Source organism: Neovison vison, chromosome 12 (assembly GCF_020171115.1).
Source record: "Neovison vison isolate M4711 chromosome 12, ASM_NN_V1, whole genome shotgun sequence".
Lineage (NCBI taxonomy): Eukaryota > Metazoa > Chordata > Mammalia > Carnivora > Mustelidae > Neogale > Neogale vison.
The window spans coordinates 86,983,459-86,996,887 of NC_058102.1; the positions used below are offsets into that span (position 1 = coordinate 86,983,459).

At 40.2% G+C, this 13,429-nt stretch overlaps 1 protein-coding gene across 2 annotated transcripts in view; it reads left to right on the forward strand.

Annotated features, from left to right (window-relative positions):
• ATF1 (activating transcription factor 1) overlaps window positions 1–13,429 on the forward strand; it is an 89,760-nt gene that overhangs the window by 48,959 nt on the left and 27,372 nt on the right. The window contains exon 3 of one of the 2 annotated variants that reach the window (XM_044229078.1): window positions 10,211–10,311. In XM_044229078.1, coding sequence (XP_044085013.1) covers window positions 10,211–10,311 — 101 coding nt within the window. Of the gene's footprint in view, window positions 1–10,210; window positions 10,312–13,429 lie in introns of those variants that run through there. The other variant, XM_044229080.1, reaches the window with a different exon arrangement.

The window sequence follows — 13,429 nt, forward strand, 5'->3', positions numbered from 1 at the left end:
TTGTTTTCTTGATGATTCCTTTGCTGTGCAAAAGCTTTTTATTTTTGTATGGTCCCAACAGTTTATTTTTGCTTTTGTTTCCCTTGTCTGAGGAGACACATCTGATCAGCACAGGAGTTTTGATCTGCTCTGTTTCTGACCTGAGCCGGTTCACCCCTCCTTGGGCAACCTGGTGGTCCCCTGCTCCTGGGTGGTCACCATACTGATGCCAAACTTAGTGCGGAGACCCAGTTGGCATAGCGCACTACAGAACTCCTGGGCTCAAGCAATCCTCCTCCCTCAGCCTCCCAAGTAGCTGGGACTTTAGGCGGACACCACTGCACCCAGCTGAGGAGACATACCTAGAAAAATGTTGCTAAGGCTGATGTCAAGAAAATTATTACCTAGGTTTTTTCTTTTATTAAAGTTAATTATTTTTAAGATTTATTTTTATTTATTTATTTGAGAGAGAGAGAGAGAGAGAGAGAGAGAGAACATGAGAGGGGAGAGGTCAGAGGGAGAAGCAGACTCCCCGCTGAGCAGGGAGCCTGATATGGGACTTAATCCCAGGACTCCAGGATCATGACTGAGCCCCCCAGGTGCCCCTAGGAGTTTTATGGCTTCAGGTCTCAAATTGAGGTATTTAATTCACTGTGAGTTAATTTCACTTATTTATTTATTTATTTTAAATTTGACAGATAGAGATCACAAGTAGGCAGAGAGGCGGGGCAGGGGGAAGCAGGCTCGCCATCGAGCAGACAGCCCGATGCAGGGCTTGATCCCAGGACCTTGAGATCATGACCTGAGCTGAAGGCAGAGGCTTAACCCACTGAGCCACCCAGGTGCTCCACTGTGAGTTTATTTTTATGTGTACTGTAAGAAAGCGGTCCAATTTCATTTTTTTGCATGTAGTCGTCCTGTTTTCCCAGCACTATTTGTTGAAGAAAGTGTCTTTTCACCATTGTATATTCTTACTTGGTAGTAGGTTAATTGACCATCTAAGCATAGGTTTGTTTCTGGGCTGTTCTTTTGTATTGATCTATGTGTCTGTTTTTATGCCAGTATCATACTGTTTTTGAATACTGTAGGTTTGTCGTATCTTTTGAAATCTGGGATAACTTCAACTTTGTTACTCTTTCTTAAAGATCACTTTGGATATTTGGGGTCTCTTGTGTTTCCATACAAATTTTAGGATTATTTATTCTAGTTCTGTGGTAAATGCTGTTGGTATTTTGTTAGAGAGTGCACTGAATCTGTAGATTACTTCAGGTAGTATGAAAATTTTAACAGTATTGATTCTTCCCAATCCATAAACATGGCATAGTTTTCCATTTGTTTGTGTCGTTTGAATTTCTTCCATCAGTGTTTCATAGTTTTCAGATTATGGATCTTTCATCTCCTTGTTTAAGCTTATTCCTAGCTGTTTCAGGGTGTTGTTTTTTTTTTTTTAAGATTTTATTTATTTGTCAGAGAGAAAGCAGAAGCACGGAGAGCTGCAGGCAGAACAGGCAGAGCAGGCAGAAGGGAGAAGCAGACTCCGGGCCGATCAAGGAGCCCGATGTGGGGCTGGATCCCAGGACCGTGGAGTCATGACCTGAGCTGAAGGCAGATGCTTAACTGACTGTGCCCACCAGGATCCCTTTTTTTTTTAAATGGTGATTGCCAAGGAGTTACCAAAGAGCCAGAAAGAGGGGAATAAGAAGTTACTGCTTAATGGGTACAGAGTTGTTATTTTGCAGGAAGGGGGCATTTAAGTATTCTCTACAACCAGTGTGGGGCTTGAACCCACAACCACAAGATCAGGAATTGAATGCTCTACTAACATGTACCCCAGTGCTTATTACTGATGCAGTTGTAAATAGGATTGATTTCTTGTCTTTCTGCTGCTTCATCATCAGTGGATAGCAGTGCAACAGATTTCTGTATATTAATTTATGTCCTACAGCTTTACTGAATTTATCAGTTCTCATAGTTTTTTGGTGGTTTTTTAGCCAAATATGGTATGTCATCTGCACATTGTGCCATTTTTACTTCTTTCTTACCAATTTGGATGCCTTTTATCGCTTTTTCTTGTCTGATTACTGTGGCTAGAACTTCCAGTACTATGCCGAATAAAAGTAGCAAGAGTGGTCATCTTTGTCTTGCTCCCAATCTTAGAGAAAAGGCTCAGTTTTTCAATATTGAGTGTGATGTTAGCTGTAGGCTTTTCATATGTGTCTTTTATTGTGTTGAGGTGTGTGTCCTGTAAATCCCCTTCGTTGAGAGTTTCTGCCATGAATGGATATTGTATTTTGTCAAATACAGTGGCATTTGCTGAGATGGTAATAGGCTTTTATCCTTTCTCTTGTTAAAGTGATGTATCATGCTGACTGAATTACAAATATTGAATACCCTGGCATCCCTGGAATAAATCCTACTTGCTTATGGTAAATGACTTTTTTTAATATATTGCTGAATTCAGTTTGCTCATGTCTTGTTGTGGATTTTTCCATCTGTGCTCATCAGAGATACGGCCTGTAGTTGTCTTTTTTTGGTAGTGTCTTTGTCTGGTTGTCTGGTTTTGGTATCAGGATAATGCCGGCCTCGTATAGTGAATTTGGAATTGAGAAAAATAAATGTTAACTCTTCTTTATTTAAAAAAAAATTTTTTAAGATTTTATTTATTTATTTGACACGGATAGAGACACTGAGAGGGAATACAAGCAGGGAGAGTGGGAGAGGGAGAAGCAGGCTTCCCGCTGAGCAGGGAGCCTGATGCAGGGCTGAATCCTAGGACCCTGGGATCATGATCTGAGCCGAAGGCAGGTGCTTAACAACTGAGCCACCCAGGCGCCTAGCTCTTCTTTAAATGTTTGGTAGAATTGACCTGTGAAGTTGGTCCATGACTTTTGTTTGTTGGGAGTTTTTTTTTTTAACTACTGACTGAATATCAGTAGTAGTAATCAGTCTGTTCAAATTTACTATTTGTTTCTGATTATTTTGGAAGATTATATGTTTCTAGGAATTTATCCGCTTTCCAGGTTGTCTGATTTGTTGGCATATACATATTCATAATATTCTCTTAAAATCCTTTGTATTTCTGTGGTGTTGGTTATTTCTCTTCATTCATTTCTGATTTTGAGTCCTGTCTCTTTTTTGTCCTGATGAGTCCCGCTAAACATTTATCAGTTTTGTTTTATCTTTTCAAAGAATCAGTTCCTGGTTTCATTGATCTTTTCTGTTTTGCTAAGTTTTTTTAAGTCTTTATTTCATTTATTTCTGATCTAGTCTTTATTATTTCCTTGAAGCTTTTAGCTTTGGGCTCTGTTCTTTTTCAAGCTTTCAGGTGTAAGGTTAGATTGTTTGAGGGTTGTTGTGTTTTCGTTTTTCCCTAAGAGAGGCCTGTTTTGTTACAAATTTTCTCTTAGAGCTATTGTGGCTGACGTCTGTTTGCTTTCAACCCCGGTTGACTGCAGTGACTCAGTTTTCCTGCTGTGGGCTTGCTGGACAGAGTTCTGTCCGTGCATTGTTGAGGAGTCTGTCTGAAGCCTCTCCAGATAGACGGGGTCCGCAGTCATGCTAGCTGTCTGCACTTAGTCTGTCTCCCCAGCTACAGGCCCACCAAAGGTTTTGTTTGTGCTCTGCCACCTGAGAGGTTTTGGTTGGTGGGTGGGTCAGCAGTCAGAGCAGATGTCTGTGATTTGTCTGTTTCTCCCTGCATGGCTGGCTACAAGGTTTGGTGCTGGAAGTGTGCACACTGATTTATGTGGTTATCTTCCCCTCTCCCCAGGGTAGGAGTCACTTTGGAGCTCCTGAAGTTAAGCCCCACTGGTTTTCAAAGCCAGATGTTATGGAGACTTGTCTTCCCAGTGTGGGTCCCCTGTGCATGGGGTGTCTCGTGTAGGTTCCGATCCTCTTGCTGTCTGTGCTTCTCAGTGTCTCTGCCATTTGTCAATCTCCCCCGGGGTGTTGGTTTTCACCCACATCTCTGCTCCTCCTACCCCTTTCAAGGTGGCCTCCTCTCCAGGATGGTCTGTTCTGCCAGTGTTCAGGTCGTGTTCAGAGTTGGTCGCACAGATGAAGCTGTTAGCTTCGTGTGTCTGACGGATGAGATGAGCTCAGGATCCTTCTACTCTGCCATCTTTCTCACAGGGCACACACATACACTTTTCAGCTGTTTGTTGAGCCAGGATCCAAATAAGAGACATATATGTAGGCTCTTTCTCTTTACCTTTCTCCCCAACTGGTGTTTTTACCTTATTATTTAATCTTCTCTGTAACTGTGAAAAAGATAGTATTGGTTCTGTTTACAAGGGAGGAAGCTGAGGTCCTGAGAGGTTAAGGAATTTGCTTAGCATCACAGAGTTAGTGAGTGCCTTTAGCTGAAAATCAGCCCAAACTTATCTGTCTCCGAAGCCTATGTGCCTTTATGGAGTTAAAAGACTGGATTTGGGCACCTAGATTTGTCATTTGGTTAAGTGTCCCAGCTCTTGATTTCAGCTTAGGTCATGATCCAGGGTATGAGATAGAGCCCTGTGTCAGGCTCTGCACTGGGCATGGAGCCTGCTTAAGATTCTCTTTTTCCTTCTGCCTCCCCTACCCCCCCCCCCCAAAAAAAGACTTTGGATTCAAACTTTGACAAAACAGAGGAGTCTTTCCCATGACATTTTACTAGCTGTCTGCCCTCCCTCACCCAAGTGTTTACACTTGGATTCCTGAATGGAATCAGGTGGCTAAGGAGAATACTAATTTTTGTCTAGTTGCCTATATGTAAGAGAAACTTAGGGCTCATCTACCCCAGGGAGTAAGAGGAAATCAAGGGGTGTTCGTCCAACAGCTCCCAGTTTAACCAGAGCAACTCCAGAAAAGTCCTTTTCTTTCTGTTTCCTCTAACCTCTCTCCTAAAAGAAGTCCGAGGTTGCAGCCATAGTGTACTGAAGGGCATTGTTCACTGCGGTAACCACTAGGCACAGGTAGATATTTCCATTTTAATTTAAATTATTTAAAATTAAGTAAAATTGAAAATCAGTCCCTCAGTCACACTGCCCACATTTCAAATGCTTAGTATTCACATGTGGCCGGCCAGTGACAGCTGTATTGGATCCTGCAATATAGAACACTTCCACCATTGCAGAAAGTGGTTAGTCCTGAAACGTAGTGTGTGGAGATAGTCATGTGTGTTTCAGCCTCATGTTAAAATTGTGGGGCAGCTTTCAGAGTGATCCCAGATTTAAATTACGAAGTTTGAGAGTAGGGGGTGGGAAAATACCAGGCCTTGGGACCCTGAATAATGAGCATTTTGTGAGGTTAGAACAGTGAAAATAAGGGGGAGGGATTCCTAATAGCTACAACAAAACCTGGTGCCTTTTTCCCACCTGCCAGACCCACAGTCCACACAAAAATCACAAGGATTGCCAGAAATCCTGGATGAATGATTGCTTTTATCTTTGTAGAAATGTAAATTAATCTTACCACAAGCTCTCCCTGTTCGTTGAGTGACTGGTTTCAATTTGGGTCTAAAAGGTAAGGGGCATTCATTTATTTTTTTCTGAGTATAATGGTAACTCTAGAGCTTGACTCTTAAGATTTGTGAATTCTATTTTAACTCTTTAATTTTTGTATCCCCTTACTGGGGTGCTGTCAAAGAGAGAGAGAGCCAGACATATGTTAAAGGTAGCAAGACAGATTTCATTTAGAGAGACTGCTGCAGAAATTGAGTTCAGATGTACTGAAACAAAAGGTGAGAATCTTTTTATTTATTTTTCAAAGATTTTATTTTTTTATTTGACGGAGTGACAGCAAAAGAGGGAATACAAGCAGGGGGATTGGGAGAGGACAGGCTTCCTGCCAAGTAGGGAGCCCGATGCTGGATCCCAGGACACTGGGATCATGACCTGAGCCAAAGGCAGATGCTTAAGGACTGAGCAATCCAGGCACCCCAAGAACCTTTTTAAATGCTGGGATGTACTAAAGGAAAAGTACTGAAGATGTTTGGTTGGTCAATGTGATTGGGCCGTCTGTGTTTGCTAATTGATGTTTATCAAAGTTAAGACTTCTACTGTCCCACAGAGACTGGGAGACAAGGGCCCTATTCTTCCTGATTACATTTCAAAGGGATGGCTCCCTAGTTCTTGAGAAAAGAGATTTCTGGGTTGTAGAAGATCTGTATCTCAAGGATCAGAGAAGAGATTTATAACTGCAGGTTTTCTAAAGTAAATGCTCTAAGCAAAGTGAAGTCAGGTTTACAGGAGAACAAACAGTAAGTTTTGAGGGGAACATTCAGCCTTCTCAGGCAGGCATTTTAAGGGGGTAAGAGTGATCCTAGGGACATGGCCTTAAGCTGATAAAAGCTTTGTGATGGGAGAAGTTGATGGAGTTGTTTGTCCTGAGAGTTTGCAGTTCTCAGTACCTGGATAACATTTTATATACAAAATTTCATGACCTGGACATTTTGGGGAATGATGAGGCTGGAATTTAATCCCTTCTTGGGAGGGGGAAAAGAACGTTCAGTGAAGGGAATAAGGTATTGTTTGGGGAGCTGTCAGGAAGTAGACTTACAGGACCTGAGAAAGCTGCCTTGGATTTTATTTTGTTATTTAACTCCAAGATGAATAGTATGAACCAGTGTACTCCACAGGAAGGTGAGAGGTCACTGTTAAGTGTAAAATACAAAAAAGCTTCTTGGAAGAGGAAGAACTTGAGCTGAACCTTGAAGAATGATGGGTAGGCTTTTCTTTTCTTTTCTTTTCTTTTTTTAAAGATTTTTTCTTTATTTATCTGACAGAGATCACAAGTAGGCAGGGAGAGAGGAGGAAGCAGGCTCCCTGCAGAGCAGAGAGCCCAATGCGGGGCTCGATCCCAGGACCCTGAGATCATGACCTGAGCCGAAGGCAGAGGCTTAACCCACTGAGCTACCCAGGTGCCCCTGGGTAGGCTTTTCTTGGTTTAGCATTTTATTATGGTATATCTGTGAAACCCCATCAGATTTCCATAAAAATAAATTACAATCTCATAATTGGATTAGTTATTTTTTAAATATTTTTCTTTAAAAACATGGCTCAAAGTAGGTATTTCTCTTACTTTTTTGACTCTAGATTTCTGGATTGGTTTTCAGCCAGATCGCTTCAGATTAACATGTTTTAAAGAGCCTCCACATTTTTGCACAATCATTTCTCTGCCTAAAATCTTCCAACCCCCACCCGCATTATGCACCTTCAGGGAATTGTTTATCCTTAAAGACCCAGATGAAGTAGTGCCCTTTCTTTGCTCCTGTAGTACAGCATTTTCTGTTTTTTCTCTCCTATTATAGCTCTTAGTTTGTTGTAATTTGTTTGTAATGTCTACCCCCTAGTATAGCGTCTGGCCCCTAGAAGATACCTAATGTTTAATTAATAGATGTGGTTAAATAGTAAGCTCTGAAATGTGTTTTCCAGTGTTAAGAACTCAGCTATCTTACGTGCATAGGTATAATACGTATTTGTTAACTGAATTTTTATTTGTTCTGAGATAGCATTAAGAGGATCTGCGCCAGTGACAGTTATACCTCTTCCTGGAGAGCAAGTACAGGTTCAGGGGGTCATCCAGACAGCTCAGTCTTCTGTAATTCACCCACCACACATGCAAACGGTACAAAAATTCAAAGACTTAGCGGTTGAGAGAGGAGACTTTTATACCCTGAGTCTCTGGACACAGTGAAGTTGCTGTAGTTGCAATATTATAAACCAGGATAATAAAGTTGTCTTAGAAATTAGACAGTGGGACAAATGAGGCAAATAGAAAAGTTTGCGAATTTCTATTTTTATGTATAGACTGCGCAGTGAAAAAGTAAGACAGCTGGGGAGAAGTTATTGCTCAGAAATGAGACCTCCTTAAGGGAAAACACCTTTTTGTCCCAGTGGTATCTTTCATGAAAAGGAGAATTCTGAAGCAAGGGCGATGGTGTTAGTGTCAGCAAAGTAAGAAAAATGCGTCCCTTATGTTTTGTGGAGGTCAGATAGGAGAGTTCTCTCTAATAGAGGCAAGTTCTTACTTAGGTCTCTCTACCTTCATATTACCAGTTGAGAGCAGTAGAAAGGAAAGCGATCCCGGGTTCTTTGTTCTTTCTACTCTTTCTCCCCATTTTATCTTCTGGCTCCCTGGGTCTCTGATGCGTTTGGTCATCCCTCATTTTTTCTTGCTGACTATTTATAAAGTACCTGGCTCTGTGGTCTGCTCTACAGCTGTGTCTTGAATGTAGTTTTCCTGTACAAAAGGTGGCTACTGCATGGATTTTTGAGTTTCATAATGAAGATTTTACTCTTGCTTGCCAGTGCTCTCATTAAAAAGAAATACTTGATCTTAGTTATATAAGTAATCTCTTAGTTCCAAAAATTATTTTCTTGAGTTCAGTAGGAGACTTTGGAGTAAATTTAGGGACAGTGAGAAGAGTTAAAGGTTTAGATTAGATTGGTATATCCATGATGCTTGAGGAAATACTATAATATAATATCCGTTACTATTGGTTAATTATTACAGGTCGTGACCAGTTCATGCTTTTGTACCAAAAGATACAGGTTTAATATAAGATATAAATAAGATATAAACAGTTGCACACTAGAACTTATTATTTATTTATTTATAAGATTTTATTTATTTATTTGACAGAGAGAGATCACAAGTAGATGGAGAGGCAGGCAGAGAGAGAGGGAGAGAGAGAGAAGCAGGCTCCCTGCTGAGCAGAGAGCCGGATGCGGGACTCGATCCCAGGACCCTGAGATCATGACCTGAGCCGAAGGCAGTGGCCCAACCCACTGAACCACCCAGGTGCCCCTAGATCTTGTTTTTGAAGGAGATTATATAATATAAAACAAATTTCCCTGGAAACTTAAGATGTAAGTCTGATTCCTTTAGGGGAAGGCTTTCTGTAGATAGTAATGTAGAACACTGATTTGTTAGTGTCCTTTCTAGAAGCCTGTTTGGGTTATTTTATTTTTTAAAATAAAGATGAAGTCAGGTGTCACAGTGCAACTTTGGATTAATGTTGGGGACTTTCAGTATATTTTAGAAGTTGAAAATAACTTGTTTTCTTAATAGTAAGAATGCTGTAACAAATTTGCATGTGGTTATTGTGCTGACACATTTTTAAAGGGCTTATTATTAATAGTTACCATTTAATATGTGCTTGCTATATGCCAGGCACTAAGTCCTCTACATGTATTAACTCATTTAATTATCAAGTGAAATAATGCCTAATAATTAGTACAGATTTCTAAATTGCATGTTTATATCCACCCTTGCCAGTGACCGCCATCTTGCTAACCCTAATGAGCTGTTCTCAGTCCGTGTTTCACTTTACCTGTTAGCATCTTGACATAGTTGATCATTCTTTTTAAAACGCTGGTTTTGCTAGCTCTCTAGGGCATGTCACCTATCTGGTATTCTTCCTGTCTCAGTGGTGGCTTGTTCTTGGTCTTACTTGCAGGTTCCTTCCCTTCTTCCCCACTATTAATGTGTTCCTGGGTTTTGTCCTTGGTTCTCTTCTCTGTATATTGAGCTCATCCAATCTTACGGCTTTAAGGATTTCTAAAGAGCTCTCCCAAGTTTATATGTCTAGCCTAAGACCTCTCCCTGACTCAAAGGCTTGTATATTTGGCAGTATCTGCAATGTTATTAATTAATAATTTGAAAATTGTTGGATTTCTTTTTTTTTTTTAATTAAAGATTTTATTTATTTATTTGACAGAGAGAAATCACAAGTAGACGGAGAGGCAGGCAGAGAGAGAGGAGGAAGCAGGCTCCCTGCTGAGCAAAGAGCCCGATGTGGGACTCGATCCCAGGACCCTGAGATCATGACCTGAGCCGAAGGCAGCGGCTTAACCCACTGAGCCACCCAGGCGCCCAATTGTTGGATTTCTAATAGCACTTCAAAGTTGGCATGTCCAGAATCCAAATCAGATTATTGATTTTTTAAAAAACAGAGTAATGTGTATCAGTTTAGAAACGGTGGAGATCAGAGACTGGTCTTTATAACTCTAGTAAAATAGCATTGCTTTATTTTAGGGATAGACTTTCTTCTTAGTTCTGAGCATGCTGTACTGTATGTTCCTTTAAGTAGTTTGGGTCTCTGAAATAAATGTTGCTTTTTCCTTCAGACCTTAGATTTAATGACAAATGAATTTGGTTGGCAGGAGACAGATCATATTTTCTGAGAGTAAAAATTAAATTGTTTTCCACCTACATTGTTCATCACCGTAAAACCAGTTCTGTTTTTCAGGTATCATCTTTATCAGAGAGTGAGGAGTCTCAGGACTCATCAGACAGTATAGGCTCCTCACAGAAAGCGCACGGGATCCTAGCACGGCGCCCGTCTTACAGGTGAGTACTCCATGTTTCAGAACCTGCACATGTGATACCACACCAGCAAGTTGGGAGTGGTGCTGTGCAAAGCAAAGTATATAAAGAGGGAGCATGTATCTGTGTCACATGGGAAATGTTGAGAGAGAGATTTGAGCCAGATTAGGAAGGGCCAGCTTGCTGTCCTGAAGAGGAATTTAGTCTTATCTTCTGGCAGAGTACTAGATTGCGGTATTTACTTTTAGATAGTTAACTTTTTTTTTTTTTTTTTTTTTTTTTTTTTTTTTTTAGATAGTTAACTTTAAGAGTTGTGTGAAAGAAGGACTGTAGACTTAAGGAAGCGAACTAGCTTCTATTCCCTTTCTTAGCTTCCTAACTCTGGGCCTTTGTCCCATTGCTGAAATACATTTTTCTGCATTCTTTGTAACTCCTGCACATACTTTAATCCTTATTTCTTCCTGGAAGTCTTCTGAGTACCTTCTTTCCAATTCCTTAGACCAAGTTAGGCCTTTCTTCAGTGGCGTTTCTTTTACTGACCCCTGTTACAGTATTTAGCTCCTCCTGTTGGAATACCAGCTAATAATACATGGGCCAGAGGTGCCATTGCTGGCTCAGTCAGAAGAGCATGCGACTCTTGATCTTGGGGGTCATGAGTTCAAACCCCCATGTTGGATAAAGAGATTATTAAAAAGAAATAAACTAAAAAAAAATACATGGGCCATGCTCTTAAATAATTGCATTGTAGAGTGACCATGTAAGAGTAGATGCTCAGTGACTACTTGTTGAATGAAAACAGCTAGAAGGTAGGAAGAAAGGGAGACAGAAAAGGATGAGATGAAATGCTGTCTTTGAAAGCATATAAACAAATGCAGTTAAGATTTTAGATATAAAAGAACACTGTTTAGTGTATAGTCATTCCTGCCTGGTGGAATAAATAAGAAAGATTTCATAAAAGATGTCGTTTGGATCACCAGCAATCTGAAAAATTTAGGGATGGGGAAGAGTTTTGTAGTAGAAGGGCTTGGGCTGAGGGACAGTATAATCACAGTATGATATGAAAGAGATTGGCCTGTTTTGGAAATTGGGAACTTAAGGAAGAGGAGGTTTAGCAAGAAAAGGTAAACAAGAGCCAAATTTCTTCAAATCTTATTACCATGTTAAGGAATTTGGAATCTGTTGAATAAACGGTTAATGAACAGACAAATTTTGTCTCTGAATTTGGGGGGTTATTGAAAATGAAACCTTACTTAAAATGAGCTTATAACCTGAAATTATAAAAAGTTGAAACAAATCATTTTTAGCAAGTAGCAGGAGATACATAAATAGAATGAAACTACCAAAGAACTTCAGAGAGTAAAACACAATTGCTAAAAACTATTGAGGAATTCTAAGTGTTATACAACAGATTAAGCATAATTAAGAGAATTAGGGACCTGGGAGTTATCCTCCAAGTAAGTGACCTAGAGTGTTGAAGACCATTGCCAGCGGCTTTTCTCTAATGACTGAAGTTTCTAAAACATCAATCTGTCAGCTTCAAAAAGCAAGGTCCCAAACAAGATAAACAAACCTAGATGTAACTTATTAAGTAAAAGTGGAGAACACCAAAGATAACAAGATCTTAAAAGCTTTTGGAAAAAAAAAGATTACCTAGAAAAGAATGACCATTAGACTGAAAGCAGGTTTTGAATGGTAGTATTAGAAGACAGTGGGCTTAGGAAATCTTTATTTTTTTAAGATTTTCCATTTATTTAAGAGAGAGTACACATGTGTGCATGCACAGGCAAGGGGAGGGATAGAGGGAAAAACAGATGCCCCCTGAGCAAGGAGCCCAGCATGGGGCTTGATTTGAGGGCTCTGGGATCATGACCTGAGCTAAGGCAGATGCTTAACTGAGAGCCACCCAGGTGCCCCTAGAAAATATTTAAATGACAAGAGAAAGTAACTCTCAGTCTGGAACTTTATACCCAACTGAAAAATCACTCTTAAATAATGGTGAAATAAAAATCATTTCAAACAAATGTAAGAAATTAATAAAGGGTATAACCTCAGGAAGAAGAAAATTCCATCCAAATGGAAGGAATGTGAATATACGGGAAAATGGTGAGCTAACAGATGCACTGACTTTTGACTTTTGTAAGAACTGTTGATTTTTAGAATGATAAGAATAATCAATTTTAGTAGCTTAAAATACAGGGGCACCTTGGTGGTACATTCTGTTAAGCATGTGACTTTTGGTTTTCGGCTCAGGTCGTGATACCAGGGTCATGAGGTTGATCCCTGCTCAGCGCTGAGTCTGCTTGGGAGTCTCTCTCCCTCTGTTCCTCCCATTCCTTGTGTTCGCTCTCTCAAATAAATAAATAAACTATATATATATATATATATTTTTTTTTTTTTTTAAATGCAAGGACTTTTACCAGGCAGAAACATGTGCTTACTTATATGGTATTTATTAGACTTAACCTTAGATTATTGGACGCAGTCTCCAAACAAGGGGGCTTTCCCAGCACAAAACAGTTCCTGGATAAAATACTGGTCACCAAGCTCCAGACTGTGACCAACAGGATCCTTGTGCATTTAGAGGAAATAATAAAAATATCACTGCCCGCAGTAAACATAAAAATCGTATTCATAATATAAAATTTAGTTTAATTGGCTTTATTAAATAATTCATGAATTGGGCAGCATCCCATTTAGCAAGTAAAAGGGAGCTTTGAGTAGCTATCCAAAATGGAAGGCTTCAGGGTGCCTGGACAGCTCAATCAGTTGAGCATACAGTTCTTGATTTCAGCTTAGCTCTTGATTTCAGGACTGCCCCCCTGCCCCCCGCATTGTCCCCACGCTGGGCATGGAGCCTACTTACAAAAGGGGACTGGGGAGCAAAATGGAAGTTTTCTATATAGGAAGGAGGGTGGGGCAAGAGTTAGAAGTGAAAGGATTGTTCCAGTCAAGGTCTCTTTCCCTTAGGGGGAACTGCCAGGGGGTCTTAGCATGCAGATTCTAGAATCTTTCTTGGGGGGATGGAGAGGGCCCATATGACAAATTACTTCACTGGTCCTCATCTGAAAATTTCTGACTGACTAGTCGTGACTACATTTCTGTGGGAGGAGGCTGAGACTGCAGTTAGATTAAGTATTAAGTC